Source organism: Balaenoptera ricei, chromosome 1, assembly GCF_028023285.1.
Source record: "Balaenoptera ricei isolate mBalRic1 chromosome 1, mBalRic1.hap2, whole genome shotgun sequence".
Taxonomy (NCBI): Eukaryota; Metazoa; Chordata; class Mammalia; order Artiodactyla; family Balaenopteridae; genus Balaenoptera; species Balaenoptera ricei.
Genome location: NC_082639.1, coordinates 184,784,241 through 184,804,519, shown reverse-complemented (window position 1 = coordinate 184,804,519; position 20,279 = coordinate 184,784,241). Strand labels below are relative to the sequence as shown.

General features: G+C 38.5%; 2 protein-coding genes across 12 annotated transcripts in view; one reads left to right on the top strand and one right to left on the bottom strand.

Moving 5' to 3' along the window:
• Nucleotides 1-690: 690 nt before the first annotated feature.
• GLRX2 (glutaredoxin 2) lies at nucleotides 691-20,269 on the top strand. 3 transcript variants are annotated; one of them, XM_059942776.1, is made up of 5 exons: nucleotides 691-849; nucleotides 2,313-2,376; nucleotides 5,884-6,060; nucleotides 7,462-7,573; nucleotides 19,261-20,269. In XM_059942776.1, the coding sequence occupies exons 1-5, from the start codon at nucleotides 749-751 to the stop codon at nucleotides 19,305-19,307; spliced, it is 501 nt and encodes a 166-aa protein (XP_059798759.1). In that variant the 5' UTR covers nucleotides 691-748; the 3' UTR covers nucleotides 19,308-20,269. The 3 variants fall into 3 exon arrangements, with proteins under 3 accessions (XP_059798759.1, XP_059798773.1, XP_059798765.1); XM_059942790.1 differs by lacking the exon at nucleotides 19,261-20,269 and adding an exon at nucleotides 7,951-8,004; XM_059942782.1 differs by lacking the exon at nucleotides 19,261-20,269 and having other exon boundaries at nucleotides 7,462-7,748.
• The window catches only part of RO60 (Ro60, Y RNA binding protein), a 28,648-nt gene continuing 19,469 nt past the window's right edge, over nucleotides 11,101-20,279 (bottom strand). For all 9 annotated transcript variants that reach the window (XM_059942691.1, XM_059942672.1, XM_059942713.1 and 6 more), the window contains 3 exons: nucleotides 19,673-19,786; nucleotides 19,243-19,389; nucleotides 11,101-17,756 (listed from right to left, as the gene is read on the bottom strand). In XM_059942691.1, coding sequence (XP_059798674.1) covers nucleotides 17,604-17,756; nucleotides 19,243-19,389; nucleotides 19,673-19,786 — 414 coding nt within the window. In that variant the 3' untranslated portion in view covers nucleotides 11,101-17,603. The remainder of the gene's footprint in view (nucleotides 17,757-19,242; nucleotides 19,390-19,672; nucleotides 19,787-20,279) is intronic.

Sequence of the window (20,279 nt, the reverse complement as noted above, 5' to 3'; positions counted from 1 at the left end):
TTTGGAATGAACATTCTACATTGCATGGCTTTTTTTCTAAAATCCAATATTCCCATGATTTATATGAGTTCTCGATCAACGGCCTAATTTTGAGATGACATCTTTAGGCTCTGATTTCACCAACACAAAAACCTGTCCGATAGGAAGTTGCGCTGACGCTGCCTTCCTATGTAAACATCCCAGGCACTTTGATTCCGTGTCGGACACTCATTATTTTTCTTCTCCGTTTTGTCAGAATGTTGGCCACAATCCCCAGGAACTGCCTCCACGTGCCTGTGAGCCTTCAAGAGCGTCCCTAACCCTAAAAGGAACAGGTGCGGGGCTTGGATGAACCCTTGAGACATGCAGGTGAGGCCTCGGCTAGGACTCCGACAGCTGTTCCCAAGTGGGCGGGGACTCGCGGGACCCAGCTTTTCGGCTGCCGGGACAGGGAGAACTCGCGGGCCGCACAGAGAGACCGGCGCCGGCGTGGGCAGCCCGGAGGGGCGTGGCCGGCCGGTGGGGGCGGGGCTGGCTAGCGGGGGCCGGGCCGGTTGGCGGAGGAGGGTTCTGCGAGGGCGGGGAGGGGGCGGGGCCGTCGAACGAGGGTGGAACCGGCGGGAGGAGGCGGGGCCGGTTAGAGGGGCAGGGCCGGCGGATGGCGGCGCCGGGCAGCCCGGCGGGGCGGGGCCGGCGGGCGGGGCGGGGCCGGGCTCTCACGGGTCGCGGTCGCCGGCGCGTCTACTCGCGGTGGCCCAGCGCCACGGCCATGTACCGGCGCCGCGCAGCACTGGTGGGGACGCGGCTTGTCCGGAGCGGGAGCAGGTCGGCGGACCGGCTCGAGGGGGCAGCGGGCGTTTCGGCCTCTGGGTAAGGGGCGCCGCGACCACCACTGGCCGGGCGTGGCGCAGAGGCCTCGCGGGGGTCTGGACCTAGCGGTGGGCGGGGCGGCTCTTCCCGGGTGCCGGGTGGGCCCTGAGTCGATGCAGGTGCCGAGGCCCCTCGGAGGGCTGGGGGCCCAGGAAGGGCGGGAAGGGAATATTCCCTAAGCGCTCAGGTCGACTTAAGGATCACGTGACTTTCAGGTTGCAAATACCTGAGTCTTGTTCGCTTGGATCCCCCCACCCCCTCGGTTGCTAGGTAAAATACAAGATGCTCTAATAAATTGGTATTTCAAATAAACATCGAATAATGGTTTGGTTTAAGTATATACCAAATATTGCACGGGACATACGTAGGCTAAACAGTTATTCGCTGTTTACCTGAAATTCCAATTTAACCGAGCGATCTTCATTGTTATTTGCTAAATCTGGCAACCCTGCGGCAGGAAGTGAAAGTGGCGCTTTCTACCAAATCGCCAAGTCTTTGAGGATAGGACGGTTGCCTACTCATGCTGAAGTCGTCCTTGGCTCGAGCGAGGACGGTGAATACCCGCGGCTCCCAGGCCTGCGGTGCGAGACCCACTGCCCAGACGGATGCTCTGCCCACCTCACTCCTGCGCGGCTGGTCGGGGCTGTCCTGTCCGCTCGCCCATCTCTGCATCCATCTGTCTGTCTGGGAGTTTCTTCCTAATTCCTTGATCTGGTAACTCCTATCAGTTTTGCAAGACTCCAGGAACTCTTGATTAACCTTCTATGCTAAACTAGAGAACCCCTCCGGAAGGTGCCAATCACATAGTGTAACTGTTTGACAGGTCCTTGAGGCTCTTTGTGTTTTTCCAGTGATACGTATCCCTGGGGCATTTCGCCTGTTTAGCACATAGTAGGTGCTCCATAAATGTGGCATGGCTAGTGGCTACTTCATCAATGAAACGTTTATTGAACACTTGCTGCTTTCTCGACTAGAATTGGAGAAAAGTGCCTTCCAGAAGCTTTCTCTTTTCTTCGGCAGAGAAGAGACTGATGTCTCAGAATGCACCTCCCACCTCCTCTCTTAGTACCCAAGAAAGCGTTGTCTTATGAAAGTTCTACTGGAATTCCTGCTTCCAGAGTAGATGCAAATAGTAGATGGTTTAGGGATGATAATTAAATGCTGGAATTGAGATGAAAAGGACGTGTTTTCTTAGTTGATAAGACAAATAGATTTCTGTGTTATTCCATCCCTGCACCTCCTTTTTCTGTTCTGGAGGCTAGTTAGAGAAGCACACAGGCCCTTTTGATATTAGTAAACAAATACTTTGTAAACTGATATTTTGTACTGATAATAAGTAAAACTTTTTTCTCTTTCATAAGTTTGGATATATATTAGCATATCGGGTTTTCTTCAAATGGATCTCATCTGATATGTTATCTTTATGTTTAATAAACTGCACTGCCTTTTAAAATTCCTTTTAGGATGGGGACCAGCACATCGTCACCTTTGGGGAACACAGCAACTACTCCCATGAATCAGATCCAAGTGAGTGATGTGGGACATGTAGGAAAAAACTTTCCTTGGTGGAAAAAGAATTGTCTTACACTTTTAATATGCTTATTCTGTATCCAAACCTGACATAGTCCAGCAAATGAATTACTAAGTTATTATATATTTTAAAATCTGCTATCAAAATCATGCATGTGACAAAGAAGTTCTAGATCATTTTGTTAGTCAGAATTTATGAGATTTATTCTTTCTTTTGTTTTTTTTGACCATGCTGCATTGCTTGTGGGATCTTAGTTCCCCGACCAGGGATCGAACCTGTGCCCCCTGCAGTGGAAGTGCGGAGTCCTAACCACTGCCAGGGAATTCCCTATGAGATTTTTTTTTTTTTTAATTTTTTCTTTCATTTATTTATTTATCTTTGGCTGCGCTGGGTCCTCGCTTCTGCGTGAGGGCTCTCTCCAGTTGCGGTAGGCGGGGGCCACTCCTCATCGCGGTGCGCGGGCCTCTCACTATCGGCCTCTCTTGTTGCGGAGCACAGGCTCCAGACGCGCAGGCTCAGCAGCTGTGGCTCACGTGCTCAGTCGCTCCGCGGCATGTGGGATCTTCCCAGACCAGGGCTCGAACCCGTGTCCCCTGCGTTGGCAGGCAGACTCTCAACCACTGCGCCACCGGGGAAGCCCCTCCCTATGAGATTTATTCTTAATGGAGCGTTCGCTTCCCTAAGCTGGGTCTATGACGTTGGCTGCTCTTACCATCTCACCCAACTCAGGTCTACTGTTGATACCAGTCAGGCTGCCCTTACCCAGGGGTAGTGTTTGGTTCTGGTCTGGGAAGCTGCTTCCCTAATACAGAACCTAGTTTGCAGTAGTTACTCTATGACCGATCCTCTCAAGGATACTGTGCACTGCTGTGTTCTCTTGTCTTTCTCTTGCTTGCACTGCGAAGCCCAGTTAAGTCTGCCTCAGAAAATTCCTCTTGTGTGTATGTTTTTCTTCCCTTGTAGCCTCCAGGACATATTCATTTGTCTGCTCCTCGCCACCAAACACCACTTCACACAAACATGTTTGCCTTTAATTTATTTGGCTACAGAAGTATCCACCCGCAGCCACTGAATATAACAGTAATGTTGGAGACCTATAGTGAGGGATTGCCTCTTTTACAATAAGAATACAAAACCATGGTGGGCGTGGGGGACTTCCCTGGCGGTCCAGTGGTTAAGACTCTGCACTTCCACTGTGGGGGGCATGGGTTCGATCCCTGGTCGTGGAACTAAGATCCTGCATACCGCGTGACTCGGTCCAAAAAAAAAGAATACAAAACCATGAACTGTTTAGCAAGGACGAGGTTGAGAAAAGGTGAGAAGGAAGGTTCAAGAAACTTGGACACTGTCACCTTGAGTTTCGGCTCACTTTGGAATCTCTCCATCAGTGTTTGTACTACGTCTCAGCCGCCAGGGTGCTCCTCTCTCTCTGAATTATGGTCCATGTGTCTCTAACCCGAGGCAGCACAGTGAGGAAGGAGCACTGGCTTTGGTGTTGGGACAGGTTGGGTGGAATCCCATCCAGTATTGTGGACTTCCCAACCTCAGTTTTCTCATCTGTAAAATGGATTCAGTAGTACATCTCTGGTGTGTCTGGCTCTCCCTGAGATAGACTTCTGTAGTAAATATTATGAGTGAGCAGGAGAGAAAGCATAAAAATAGACCAATCTGCAGCCACCTAGACACTGACCTAGAACCCTTCTGACACCCAAGGGCAGATAAAACTTCTGAAACACTTTGCCTGGGTGCTCCACTTTCTGATTTTTGGTCTTCTTGAAGGTGCTGCTTATAACCCACATTAGGATAGCCTAGGTAGATGCCTAGGTGCCAGACATGCCCATTCAGAAACTCTTGAAGTACCTGGGCATTGATATGTTTAGGAACACAAAGCTCAACAAATTTCACAGGTAACGCAGATGCATAGAGTCTCAGGGTCTTTGTGATAAAAGCCTGGAGAGTAGCTTCCAAACCTGGCTGATATCATTAGAATCATCTGGAAAGGTTTTTCAAAAATAGCTTCTGACCTCTGCCTCAAACCCGTTGAATCAGTCTTTCTGGAAGTAGCATTTCCAGGAACAACACTGTGGGAAGACCTTATCAAAACAGTAATGACTTTTTTTGTTTTGTTTTTTTTTACTATAAAGATACACAAGAAGGAGTGGAAGTTGAGGGGTAGGGGAAGCTGTTGTTTACATCTGGATCAGTGAAAGCCTTACATTTTAAAGAGAAACCATACATCATTTCTCACCACTGAACGTTTAGGAAATGGTGATCATTTTGTAAAGTATAAAAATATCGAATCACCATGCTCTACATTACATGAGACTAATATAATAGTGTAAATCAGTTATATTCCAGTTTTAAAAATAGCAAAGAAGGGAATTCCCTGGCGGTCCAGGGGTTAGGTTAGGACTCCACGCTTCCACTGCAGAGGGCACGGGTTCGATCCCTGGTGGGGGATATAAGATCCTGCAAGTTGCACGGTGCAGCCAAAAAAAAAAAAAAAAGGCAAAGAATGGTTAAGATGGTAAAAAAAAAAAAAATAGTAATAATAAATTAAGGGCTTCCCTGGTGGCGCAGTGGTTGAGAATCTGCCTGCTAATGCAGGGGACACGGGTTCAAGCCCTGGTCTGGGAAGATCCCACATGCCGCGGAGCAACTAGGCCCGTGAGCCACAACTACTGAGCCTGCGCGTCTGGAGCTTGTGCTCCGCAACGAGAGGCTGCGACAATGAGAGGCCCGCGCACCGCGATGAAGAGTGGCCCCCGCTTGCCCCAACTAGAGAAAGCTCTCGCACAGAAACGAAGACCCAACACAGCCAAAATTAAATAGATAAATAAACTAAAAAAAAAAAAAAAAAAAAAAAAAAAAAAATAATAATAAATTAAGAAAAAAAAGTTAAGGAAGGTAAGGAGTTAACTCCTGAACACCTTCTCCTGAACACCTTCTGAATATTTAAGAAGCAGTATAGCAGAGATTAACTACCTGGGCTGTGGCATCAGACTTGCCTGGGTTCAAATCCCAGCTCGCCCACTTATCGGCTGAGGACCAGGGGTAAGTCATTTCCCCTCCTCTGTACCTCAGTTTCCTCATCTGTAAAGTGGTCAGTTTCCTCATATGTAAAGTGGTCAGTTTCCTCATCTGTAAAGTGGAGATGATGATAGCACCTATCTCAAGATTGTAGTGAGGTTTAAGTGAGCTAGTAAAGGTAAAGTGTTGAGAATTGTGTTGGCACACAGAAGTGTCTGCTGTATATGAATTGGCTGTGATTAGTGGTGTTATTACTCTTTGCCAACACTTTCCACCTGTCACATCCTTTTTTTCCTAATAATGTTTCTTTGTCCTCAATCTACGGATGAGAAAACAGATTGATGGCGACTGAGTTTGAGCCCTGAATTGTGAGACTCCAAATTCCATACCCTTTCTACTGTATCATGATTCCTTTCTGAAAGATAATGTCTAGAATTCAAATGATTTTTTTGTTCTGGTTTGTTTTCCTACAGGAAACCATTTCTAATAATTGCGTGGTGATTTTCTCCAAAACTTCTTGTTCTTACTGTACGATGGCAAAAAAACTTTTCCACGACATGAATGTAAACTATAAAGTGGTGGAATTGGACATGCTTGAACACGGAAGCCAGTTTCAAGACGCTCTTCACAAAATGACCGGTGAAAGGACTGTGAGTACATCCACTGTGGTGCTTTGCCCCGAAGTGGGGACTGAGCTGGGTCACCTCGGGCCTGTGCCCTCATGTTGGGAAAAGTGAGCCAGACATACTCTGAGAATCTTAATTGATACAGAAATGGCAGATCTGGAAACCAGACTCATAGACTAGGAAACAGCAGAGTTCATTTGCTTTATTTTTATTTTTGCCGTGTGTGTGTGTGTGTGTGTGTGTGTGTGTGTGTGTGTGTGTGTGAGATGGGAGGGGTGATGATGGTGTTGTCGTGAGTGCTGGTCTACCAATCTTTGAGGTCCTCCTGGGGCTTTTTCAAGATGAAAGCATCCTTCCTTCCTCCCTTGAATGGTGAAGACCAAGGGTTGGTCTTCATGTTCTGTGCTAATAGGAGTGTTTTCGGGCTCCATGTTTTTAGATTCTTGCAATCTGTGGATTTTCCCATAATATGCATTATCAGAAAAACACCCTGGCGGTCCAGTGGTTAGGACTCCATGCTTCCACCGCAGGGGGCACAGGTTTGATCCCTGGTCAGGGGAACTAAGATCCTGCATGCTGCGTGGCACGGCCAAAAAAAAACCCCAAACGCCCCGGCAACCCAAAACAAACAAACAAACAAACAAAAGAAAAATAGATAATATTGCCATTTTCCTTCTTGTTTATATGTGCCTGGAAGGAGTTGATAGTGTACTCTTCCTCTTTAGTAAACAATGGTAAGAAAGAACCACTTAAACATTATTAATAATTAGAGATTTCTTTATTTTGCCTTTTAAAAATTTTTTTTATTTTTTTATTTTTTAAAATTTATTTATTTTATTTTGTTTATGGCTGTGTTAGGGTCTTCGTTTCTGTGCGAGGGCTTTCTCTAGTTGCGGCAAGTGGGGGCCACTCTTCATCACAGTGCGCGGGCCTCTCACTATTGCGGCCTCTCTTGTTGCAGAGCACAGGCTCCAGATGCACAGGCTCAGTAATTGTGGCTCACGGGCCTACTTGCTCCGCAGCATGTGGGATCTTCCCAGACCAGGACTCGAACCCGTGTCCCCTGCATTGGCAGGCAGATTCTCAACCACTGCGCCACCAGGGAAAATCCTATTTTGCCTTTTATATGCCATAGCGATGAGGAGGAGGGGGCTGAGAGTTAGATTGTCCTGGATTTAAATCCCAGCTGTGTCATTTACTATCACTGTGATCTTGGGCAAGTTCCTGTGCCTCCTCTTCCTCCAAAATAAGGCTAAAAATAATACCTACCTGAAGGGTTGTAAAGTTTAAATAGGTAATTAGTCAGAGAGCTTCGTGTATGTCTGGCCCATAAAAGTACTCACAGTGGAATATGTATTAGCATTATGTGAATGGCCTTATACTTCTGACACCAAGGTGCCATCTAATCTTTTGTTTATCCAACAGGTGCCAAGAATATTTGTCAATGGAACTTTTATTGGCGGTGCAACTGACACTCACAGGCTTCACAAAGAAGGGAAATTGCTTCCACTAGTTCACCAGTGTTATCTAAAAAAAAGTAAGAGGAAAGAATTTTAGTGATGTAGGTGCTCATAACTTTGCTAATAAAATGTCACTATACATTTAAAGTGATAATGCCTGATAATGCCTTTTAAATATTCGAGGGTATTTTAAATATATGAATTATCTTCATGAAAAAGTTGTAAAAATAGTGAACAATAAATCACGCTGGAAACCGCTTCTTATTTGCCAATTCTTGAGTAAAATGGATGATATTTAAAACTGAAGGAGTAGAGTTGTATCTAAAGATAAGGAAAGAATGTGTTTTATTCGGAATTTATAGATGAATTTTACAACCAAGAGCTAGAAAGTAAGCATTTGGGACTCTTTATTCTGTATTGTATTCAGAAGGAGTTAATGCCTTTTCTTTTCTAGCTTTCAGTGGTGAGCGCTGATGGGTGCCTTCTCTGCAAAATGTAAGGCTCTCACTGATGCAGTTGTGAACTCGGTAGGGATATCCTTGTACTGTATTGTGACAAGCCTTCACACTTTGTGCTTCTAGAGTAAAAGAAGTATATTAAATTTGTAGGATGGAATGAAATTCATTTTAGAAAAACCACATTATTCATCTGATGATTTAGTAGTTCTAGAGAATAAAACGGCACCTCTGGGCAGAAATTAAGAGGAGGAAGATTTCAGCGTTGTATGAGGATGAACTGCTGAAACAGTTCAGAAATATACTTGAGTTATAGTGTGAGGTGGAGAGTTCTGCTTTCCAGGAGGTGTTGGAAGCTGTTGAAAATGTTCCATAGGGGATCCAGTTATTGGATGGGAGATTAAACTGAATGTCCCTAAAGTAATTTCTGATGTAGATATTCTTCGCTTCTGTGACTGGGAATTCTAGCTGATCCCACAGAGTCACATGGGGCAGATTACCAGATGCTGGGAAAAGTCTTCCTCAGAGGTGGGAGGAAGATGGACTTTAAGAGAAGTGGTGAGCATCTGCTTTCTGGTCAAGATGGATCAGAGAATCTGGGATAGTCCCGCAGAAGACAGCTGGTGGCTTTTTTTGCCATTTGCCCTCAATGATGCTTCCTACATGGTCTATTAAGCTGTCGTTAGACCTTGATAAAGCAAGAATTTGGACTATTTCATTCTCATGTTATAACGGGAATGGAACAGTGGAGTCATTCCTTTAGCCCTTTATTTTGCATTATGTCATGATGCAAAATTCTTGCATGCTTGCTATGTTGTAAACTCTTTGTTAGAGAGTAGAGGAAATCTATTACCTCGTGTGATATTGTGATTTATATTAAACATATATTTGGTCTTCATGCCATTCCTAGCACACAGCTGAAACCCATGGAATTTCCTGTGAGAAGAGCTATTAAATTGTCTTTGGTTATGTTAATGAGGTGTTTTTTGGAAAGCCCCTGAGGATGGAGGCTGGTTGCCTGGGGAAGCTTGTGATTAGAAGGTTGGAAATATCAGCCCCACCTCCGACCTCTGGGGAGGGGAGAAGGGCTGGAGGTTGTGTTCAATCATCAATGGCTAATCAATCCTGCCTGTGTAATGAAGCCTCTGTAAAAACCCAAAAGGACAGGATTTGTGAAGCTCCCTGGTTGGTGAAAACGTGGAGATTGGGGGAGAACGAAGTGCCCAGAGAGGACACGGAAGCTCTCCCCTTTCCCCATACTTTGCTCTATACTTCTCCTACAACTGGCTGTTCCTGAGTTAGAGGCTTTTATCGTAAACTGGAAATCCAGAAAGTAAAATGTTCTGAGTTCTGTGAGCTGCTCTAGCAAACTAATCAAACCCAAGGAAGGGAGGGGGAGGGTTGGTGGAATCCCGTCTATATCTGGTTGGGAGAAGCACAGGTGACAACCTGGACTTGAGATTGGCATCTGAAGTGAGGGCTGGAGGGGACAGTCTTGTGGGTCTGAGCAGCTGCCCCCATGACATGCCAATCCTGGCTGACCGAGGATTTAACTAGTTGTGCAGGGGCTAGTTACGAAGCCGAGGATTAACAGGAAGAGATTTCGATAGGGGACTGTAACAGATTCTCAGTGGAAAAACTCATATAATTGGTGCTGGGGATGAGGGTTTCAGCATAAATTTTGGGGAGACACATTCAGTCCATGACACCATAAATTACAGCTAGATAAAAGTATATATATATAAAAAAAGTATAATATAAATCTAAGGCAAAACTAGGTATGAGGGGTTTCAGCAGCTCTGTTTTCTTTCCAAAACCATAGGTTAGAAAGAAAATCAGGACCAGTTTAAGAAAAAGTAATGATACCGTTTTTTTTTTTTTTTGGGTCCTCTATTTTTAATGTTAAGATCTGAAAGACATACTGTTTAATATTTTAAAAATGGGCCATTTGTTTTCTCACTTTATCACTAATCAACTTACACATAAATTGCCAAAAGATTTAATTGGGAAGCTGAAAAGCTGTTGAGAAAAAAAGGGGTCATTTGTTAAATATATCTGGATTTTATTTACTAATATTTTAAAAAATACCATTTGAACATATTTTTTAAAGGCAAGTTTTCTTGATAAGGTTTAAAATAAAGTTTTTTTAAGTTTAGTTTTCTTCATCTATGAGGAAATGTATACAGTTGACCCCTAGAACAACACAGGGGTTAGGGGCTCCAAACCCCACCTTGAAAATCCAAGTATAATTTATAGTCAGCCCTCTGCATCCAAGGTTCTGCATGCCCAGATTCAGCCGACCGCTGTTCAAGGGTCCACTGTAGTTTGTGATCTTTCTTTCTCCATACAACTGTTCACTGTCATCTTTAAATGGAGAACTGTAAAATCGATCAAACATTCAAAATTTTGGTGGGTATATTCATATGTAACTTGTTCTCACTCTTCTTCATAACCTACAGCTCAGATCTTAGAACTTTTAATATGAAAGTTTTATGGGAATTCAAAGAAATTTCTGCAAATTGGCACTTAAAATATTTTTATTTGCATAGTTGACTTTTGGTGTTAACTTTTCCCAAAGGCAACTTTTATTTTCTTATTTTTAAAATTTTTTATTGAAGTATAGTTGATTTACAATGTTGGATTAGTTTCAGGTATACAGCAAAGTGATTCAGTTAACAGATATATATATCCATTCTTTTTCAGATCCTTTTCCCTTATAGGTTATTACAAAGTATTGAGTATAGTTCCCTATGCTATACAGTAGTAGGTCCTTGTTGGTTATCTATTTTATATATAGTAGTGTGTATATGTTAATCCCAAACTCCTAATTTATCCCTCTCCCACTCCCAAAGGCAACTTTGAATTTTATTTTCACAAAAGAATCCTGTTTTAAACTCTTTAAGAATATGCACTTTTATTAAATCCAGTCGTTTTGATCCTATAATATCCATTGGAAAAGAATCCCCAACCACATATTTTAAATAATTAAATAATAGTTATATACAAGTAGAGGCATTTTAAGACCAATATTAATGGTCAAACCTTAATTTCATCTTATTTAAATATTATAAGATTGCTAAGAGCCTTACATTTTATAAGGCATATAATAACCTTAAAATTCTTCTTTAAAGAAATGGAAAGACAATTACTTGATGTGCATAGAGTTTATTTGGTACATCTATCAATCTTTACAATAATACAAGTGACCAGAAACAGTTCACATTGTGCCCACCTGCACTCCATGTCTAAAATGATTTATCCAGTATGGGGTTTTGCAGGGCTAGAAAGGAGAGTCCAGATTTCACAGTATCGGTGAAAACTGTTTTATCATGAAATAAATTTCATACATTAGTATTTCATCCATTTTCGATCAGAAAACAGCAAAATTACATTGCTAGGTATGTTATTTACAGTGAAAACTTGGAAGACTCAACAAAGTATCAGTGAGTTGATCAACAACAGACCTAGGAAACCTCCTGCCCCTCCTTTCAGTGTCCTTTTCCTTTGAAATGGAACTTGTTACAAATTGAACTTTATATACTTTTAAGCACCAGCTTGACAATTTAAAGTTTTCTCTCATTTTTATAAAATATTCCTGCTTTGAAAGGCAAAGTGAATGTAAAAATGTGAATGTAATTAAACATCACTGGCCTGGATACTTTTTATTGCAATAGTCGCAGTGTCTTACAACTGTATTCACTTCTTTGAATGAATTTGCTGGTAGGCTTGAAACAAAATATTTGCCTTTTGTCTTGAAAAATTCCCTTAAAAAATTAATCATTTTTGGAACTGTACAACTATATTTTTCATTCAGAGTGTTTAAATATGCAACTTGGTCCTTGGAGATCAGTTACAGAGTCCAGCTTCCTGGATAATTTGTTATACAAAACAATAAAAAACCTTAAACTACCACAAAATATTACTGATGTTAACAGTCATGTATGTATAACACATCAGTGTCCCTAGATTATCCTGTTAATGGGTGCTTAAACAGCTAATGTACAATCAGGTTTTAAAACTTAATAATTAAATTTCCATTCTTTATGTAAAAGAGAAAGCTGTAAAAGACCTTTCGAGTTCTATACTTCAGAAACGCTGACACTATTAAGGCATTACTTAATGAAGAGACCCTATGCAAAATATGTATGCCTGTGTTGGAGAGCTAGTCATATTTTAAGGCAGTCAGAAGGCTCATTTTTTTCACTTTAAGGCTCTTGCATACTTAAATTTTATTCTATGCAGGCATTAGTCTGTATAATTTAAATATTTATTGAGTGGTCAAATATGGAAATCAAAGCCTCTTTATAAAGCAAGTGGACAGTTTAGAACTAGATTATAACACCTCTTCCCCATTCAATTTTTTTAAAAAAGATGATTTCATATATCTCATCTCTTGGAGAATTTCTTCATTATCAGAAGCTGGCAAATAAAAGGAAGAAAATTGAACTCAAATGCATTACAAGTTATGTCTAGTCACACCATACCGAATTGCAAGCAGTCCATCTTTAGAATAATAGTGAACAAAAACACTTTTTCTTGGTTACTATTCATTAATTGTATAATATGTTTAATTTGGCTATCTATGGATTCTAAACAGTTTACATTGCAAATAAAGCCAAATAAGTAATTTAAACAGAAGTTTCAATACAATGATTATATTGATATAATATTCCATCAATTATGTGGTAATGATATATAGCAAGACTTTAACCTCATTTACTACACTTAGCAATCCAAGTATTCATTAAGTGAAGCCAGCGAAGTGTAGCTAACTTACTATTTCTTTTGTTCAAGAACAGATTCTGATAACTTCTAAAAGCAGAGAAATTTAAATATATTTTAAAATGAAGTATATTATCACTTGTGTTCATAAAATTAATATGACACATGGTGGTGCTAAATTAAATAGAAGCAAAGAGGAAAATCTCCTTAGGCTCAGAAACATCTTTTATATCTTTTCATTGTATTTACAAAATTAATTCTCATTGAAAATAATCACCTTAATTTTAGTAACTGAATTTTGCAACATAACTCCTAAGTTTATGTTTCTTTCTACCAATTTCCTATATAATTTGGTATTTTCAGGGTTTAGGAAAATGTGTCATTTATTATAATTCTATTCAGACAGTAAGTTTGACTAAATTATTAGTTTTCTACATGAAAAATATTACCATATGATTTTTAAATTAACTTCATAATAATTTTTCAAAAGCAAATAAAAACACTCACCAATTAAAAAAATGTTGAATGTGGATACATGTCATTTACAAGACCTTTTATGCTAAAAGCCATGTATATATAAGCTCTGTGAAGTATTTGGTAGACAAAGATTTTGTGGGTAGTCTTTATAATTATGGAAATATGAGCACTGAGACATGCTATTTTCTGAAAGAGTATTCACTTAATTATTTTTCAAAGAGTGCTTTTTCTAAGAGCTAGGTACATCTATAATTGCAAACAAAGGCTGAATAACTGATCCTATTCAAAGGCCACAAAATTTCTGCAAACATCTAATATAAAAGGTATGCAGTATAACTTGATTTGGGGAGAGAATTTATCAATTCAATTATTGTTCCAGGAGAACTGCCCATTATTAATTTGAAAACAATATGACCTTAAAATCTATATGGAACAAAAAGCAATCTGCAAGATGTATCCCAAACCTAAATACAGGTGACTTTCCTGTCATTTATTTTATTACTCAGGAAGAGCAGGACTAGAAAAACAAACAGAAGACCAAAATGTCAGAAGAAAGGAGTTTTAAAAGAAAAAAAAAAAAAGGTATAGAAGGAATCTTCCAACAAATAAGGGACTACGGAGCAAGTAACTGGGATATATACTAAATTAAATGCATACAGTAAATACAACTAATGAAATAGTTTAACTTATCTTTTTTCTAATTCTCCCTTGTGCACGTTTACATTGAAGCTATCTGACATTTCTCTAGAGGGTATATAGCCTTAACGAATCACCCAAGTCTGTGGTATACAAGACTAGAATTTTTCATTTGTGATTACTAACTGTAAGGGACTCACCGAGAGATCTGTGGGTATATCATCTTTAGGTCAAATTGAAATAAGTCCAATAAGTGATCACAATCATTTCCCTTTAATTATTGTTTAGATGTAGCTTTACTGTGCTTCTGAAGATGTTTCTTACTTAACTGTCAGATCCTCAAATTTATTCAGAAATTCTATCTTAAATTTCCAAAATAATTTTCAATTGTTTTGCAGAAAAAAATCCTGATTAACTGATATTCTATCGCTTGTAGATTTACCTGTTATTTTAAAAGATTAAGCAAATGTTCGTAACACCATCTTCTCATTTAGAGTATGAGTTAGTTTTTCTTGATCTATCTAATGGAATATATTCCTTCTTTCTCTTATCAGAGAATAGTGACTTCTTTAGTCATTACCTTTACTGTTAAAATTTTTCTTCCACATTTTCCCATTCAGAACAGGAGTGTTTAAAAAAACTATTGAGCCTACTGAGCTGTTTTCCTAAAACATTTTATCTTTCAAAACATATATCCTATTAAAAGTGTTTTTAATTTTTTAAAAAAGTTCTAATTTCTTTGCAAGCCTTCTTCCCAATTTCAAGTTTTATACAGATATAAAATCATTGATTCTTCTATGATCCAAGCATCAGATATGTTACTTTTTAAAGATAGCAAAATTGAATCACATAGGTTAAATTGGTTGTCTACAGTCACACAGTAAGTTAGATAAAGCAAAAGAGGTTCCAGAAGGGTATAACGCTAAATCCCATTCACTAGTGTCTTCCTCACCAATATTTCCTAAAATGATTACTAAACTAAATAATACATAAGTGTTAATAAGTGGAATTTCCAAGAAATTTCAACTAACAGGGATAGGGTAGGATCATAAGATTAGTTTTTGTTTTACTAATTACAACTATATCCTGAAAATATTTACATATTTTCTAGGAAATAAAGTTTACTTTTCTTAGGATTGTTTTTTAGAAGCAACGTTTTCCTAATCAGCAGTAATGCTAGAAGTAATTCAGAAAATAAAACTTCTTTATCACTTGAGTACATTTTATTCATAATGAGGTAAAGTTTTTTTATTCTATATGACTATGTTATATAGCAATACAGGTTATTAAGACATTAATTGTGCTTGAGGGTTACTATGAACTACAGAAGTATACATGTTCACAAGTTCTGTTTTTCTACTCCTAAAGCAATCGTGTATATACATTATTTCCTAATACCTAAAAAGATAAAAGTCTTGAATAATTCTATTTTATCACCTACTCTTGTAAGTCAATGTCTTCCCATTTTGTGGGGAAATGAACACTGGAATGGGAATGAAGAGACCAAGGTTTCTAGATCTACTAGATCTAGGGCTCCAAAGTCACACTCTCTCAGACCATGGATCCCTAACCTAACTCAAACAATTACCTTTTAAATTTCTAAGGTTTCTTCCAGCTCTAAAGCTCCATGATTTGAAAATAAAGCTACCTTCAGTGGTGGCTTTTAGTTTTTTCTTTCTCAAATCTTACCATTTAATAGACTTATCTATGTGACTTCAAAAAAGTCACATTTAATCTTACTTCTCTGATGGATTTAATATTAGTTCCTGAACATATCTGTCTAAAAACAATATAGAAGTAGTGTTTAACTGAAGGAAATAAACGTTTATACTACATTCCACTTAACATTTCTATTAGGAATAAAAAGTTAGATCATGTTATAATTTTTAATTTAAGAAGATTTTGGGTTTACTTACAGAATTCAAGTACTATTACAAAATTCTGTTAGGTTCTTTAAACTTTAAATTCAATCTGAACATAATATTTTAATGTATCAAAAGTAGCTAACATGTCAAATCCAATGCCTGACAGAGGATAAAAAACAAAGATATCAGAAGCCATGTATTTTTTTTGTGGGGGGGGTAGTGGTGCTACTAGCTTTGCTGACAAAAAAATCAGGTAAATCATAATATTTACAAATTGCCACCAGTGGCCTTGAAGGAAGAGCTACATATCAGACAAGGCCAGCATTAATATATCAAATAAGTTTGAAAGGAACATTGTCTTGTTACTCCCAGAGCCCAAATTTCTCATGAAACAGAAGAAAATATACGAATTCTAACATTACTTAAGTCTCCCTGCCCCCCAAAACATAAAACCTCTAACCCCCAAGCACGTGAAAGTATAATTTACATTTACTAGTTTGACTTTTCATATAATATTGAGAAGGGCTTTATAAATCCCCAGTAAATCTTTAAATACATTTAAAGAACAATACATAAAAACTGAAGTTTTATGTGCACATTATCTTAGACAGCCATGATATAATTATGAGCAAATATACTGGCAGTTCAACAGGTTAAACCTCCCCACAAGGAAGGGATACTTGCTCAAGAAAATAATGCACTTTATAATGAATAGGAAGTTTAATATACACAAATAAAATAGAAAAAATTAATTTCTTACAGACTGATTAGTGATAATATGCCACACAAAAACTGCCTTTCAAACCTGAAAGACCTACGTTGCTTTATTATTTTTCTATACTATCAAAAAAGAATGTTTTGTCACAAATGAATAATGGACAAAGCCACAGATGAATAATGGACGAGAGAGGAGGCCACTAACATGTTTACGATTAGAAATATCTAAAACCCATTTACAATTGGCTAAAAAAATAGATAAAAGTAATTAAAACAATATTTTTAAAGTAAGGAAAAAGCTAATCTGGCTATGTTTGAGATTTTAATTGTCATACTTTCAGATTATGAATGGGGGGAGTTAAAGGCTTGAAACATCTGTTTTCATTTAAGAGAATGAAAAAAAAAGTGTGCCTACATGTGGCTATGTTGTTATAAGCCAGAGGAAACTGTCAAGTCGTGCCCCTCACTCACAGCGATAAACAAAAGCAAACCAAAATAGACTTCCTCAGCTGACACAAACTTCAGATCTCTTCTCAGGGGTTTCCCTTATGTTTCTGGTTAATGGTAACAATTCTACAAGTGTAAATTAAACCACAGAAACAAAATATCTTTTTCACTGACTGAGAAAGCTGGTATTTATGTGACGGTAGAAAACTGTTAAAGGAATTTCTAAAACTCATTCATAATCAAATGTCTTTGTTTTTTTTGTTTGTTTTTTTAACCCCCTTGGTATAAAAGTTTACAAATGAGTTTCATATTCCATCACAGTTACATGGTCCAGTGCATTTCAGAATATTTGGACATTATCAAAGTTGTCCTTTACCAATGAAAACATTTAAGAAAACTTTAGGCATTTCTCAAATAAGTTACATGATATGGAACTACTTACACTTTTGGCTCTCTCTTCTTTTAAGTACAAATGTGATTATTCATCAAAGCAAAACTCTTTGACTATTTTACAGTCTCTCATCAAGAAGTTCTCTATTAGATAGAGGGGGCTACAGTGTATTCTGAAGCTATTTCCCAAGAGCTAGTTTAGTAGACAGAAAGAACTTTGGGCTCATCTTATTGTTCCTTCCTTTTTTTTTTTTTTTGGTAAGGTAAACTTTCCATTATGCACATCCTATACCATCATCCTACTGTCTTTCATTGGATTAAGATTAGCTGGGAAGTAGCGGTGTATTAGCGAGATCACTGATGGCAATGGACCTCTTAGACTGTGCTGGTGCTTATGATTAAATCATATCTAATGTGAAACTTCGAATCACGTCCAGAGCTCCTGTATCAAAGCCACACATATCCAACATGCCTCTATCATCTGGGTCTGCAATGGTAAAACCATTTGATGTCATTCCACAAACAATCAACTTAGCTGGAATATCCATATTCTGTAGGAAAAGATCAAAAATATTTTAAAAATAGTATGTAAGCAAAAGCAAATTTTAACCTAAAATTAAAACACTTTAAATTCTATCACAGCTTTTCATTACAAAGCCAATTTGTTTTTCCTCCATAAAATCTGTCAATCTTCTGGGGCCAGACTATGTGATCTTCAGAAGAATAGAAGGTTAATAAACGTGTCAACAACCTGCCTGAAATTCCTGCTTCTTTGTTCAATAGTTATTACTCATTTTACGGGCATAGAACACATTCCTGAGCGGCATAGGGACTGTGTACTTATGAAACTAGTCAGGATATTCAGGGGCATGACATTTTTACCAACAAGTCAAACCCTGGGGCAGTATGTAAGGATATATATATAAGGAAACAGTTCCCTGGGGTTATCGATTTTTGGTTTATGACTTTGCTATGTGTAACATATACGTCACATGTAATAACCTGTTCTCTACAGCTATGATTTCAGGCTAAAATAATTGAGTTTTTGAGAAAAACCAACAATCACTGAGTGTGCACTATGTCAGACACCATGAGCTCTTTAGGCAATTTATCTAATGTAATTGTTATAACAACCCTAAAAGCTAAGTAGTACTTTTAAGTACTATGGCACATATCACAGTAGTGATATACTACTATGACATGTATCAGTTAAATATTGATAATTCACTTGGATCCACAGTTAGTATAACGAGAAAGGCCCAGGACTCAGACCCAGGCTGTCTTGACTCCGAATTCCGTTCTCTCACTTGTTCTCAAACGTAAGCATACATTAGAATCCCACAGTCCCACCCCAGAGTTCCTGATTTAGCAGGTCTCCCATGGGGCCCAGGAATATTCATTTCTAACAAGGTGCCAGGTGACGCTAAGGCTGCTAGTAGGGAAATCACACTTTGAGAACCACTGCTCTTCATCAAGCTCTATTTCCACTTCCGGTCACGCTCGCCACAATTCAAGTGCTCCACAGCCCGCATGACTGGTAGATTTCACACTGGATAGTGCATATATAGAACAATTCCATCATTTCAGAAAGCTCAACTAGAGAGCACTGATTAGAACACAGAAAGACCCATAAAGCTTAAAACACAGATTACAGCTTTGCTTTAGGTTTATGTAATCCTTAGCAAAACTCAGAAATGATGCTTTAATTTTTCAAGGAGCGCACTGAATCATTAAAAATTTACAGTTAAGGTAAAAAAATTTTGATTATTATTGAAAATACTGTTTGCAAAGGATATTAAAATGTATGGAACTGGAACTGGTTGAAATAAATTATATATGTGTAGGCAGTACTTCTTTATTTCCAGAACTGGTGTTACATTCCTATACAAAGGTACAGAACTACTGAGTCCAGAACTGGCGTAACATTCCTATACAAAGGTACAGAACTACCTTCAGTATCATTTTTTGAAAAATATAGTGAATGTTTGAGAATCGAATCTTATTTGGGGTGAGAAAGAATATTAGAACTTATCTTACCTTTCGATATTCCCTCAGAGCAACGGCAGGATGGACATGTCCAGCAAACGTCTCGTTATCAGTGAATACTATGAAGACGTCGGCAGCTGTATTTGTGTTTTGAGCCCAGATCATTGGAAGAGAGCAATCAGTTCCACCTGCTGGGATCTAACTCGGAAAAAAAACATGGATAAGAATACAAGAAAATGCCCTCATTTCCGTACTGACATGTCTGAAATAATTAAATACTTAAAAATACTATTTTATAGGTTATTTTGTTTAGACCCAATATATAGGCTTTCCCAAAGCTTGTAAATATATTTCTGATTTTGTGTTCATGAGAAAGTTGTGATGAAACAATTTGTTCTCACAAATTTATTAATATCAGGAATAACATCAATAAATTTTTATATAATACATGTTAAATAAACTTAATAAAACAGTTTCTTACCTGGCTCATAGCCATTAAAACCTGTTGTAAGGTCATATCTGTAGTCACTGGGCATGGTACCATTTCATCTGAAAAAGCAACTATATAAGAATCTTTTTCTGTTCGTGTGACAACCTGAAAAATTCAATGGTAGTAATTTTCAGTAGATTTGGGGGAAACAAATACAGTATCTTTAAGTTCATCTTTAAAAGAAAATACCCTATGATGCTTACTTTTATTTCTAAACTTATATTACTGTGTTTGGAAACTACACAGTAACAGTGGTATAACTTTCAAAGTACTTTCACAAACTCTTATAAAGAAACTGGTTTTCACAACAATCCTTTGAAGCAAATAGAGTATACATTATTCTTCTCATTTTATTAAATAAGGAATAAACCTATGGAAGAGAAGCTAAGAAGCTCGCCTATGGTTCATTTACTTGTTATTCAGCGACAGAGTCAGGCTAGGACAAGTCTCCTGACTGTTATTATTAGTTCCTGATCTTTTAATGTCTATATTCATTAATAGTTTCTCTAAGCATTATCTATTTCCTTAAAAATACTGGTAATATTTAATCTGTTGTTGTAAAATTAAAATTTCTACTCTGACTTTTCTTTAGACATGC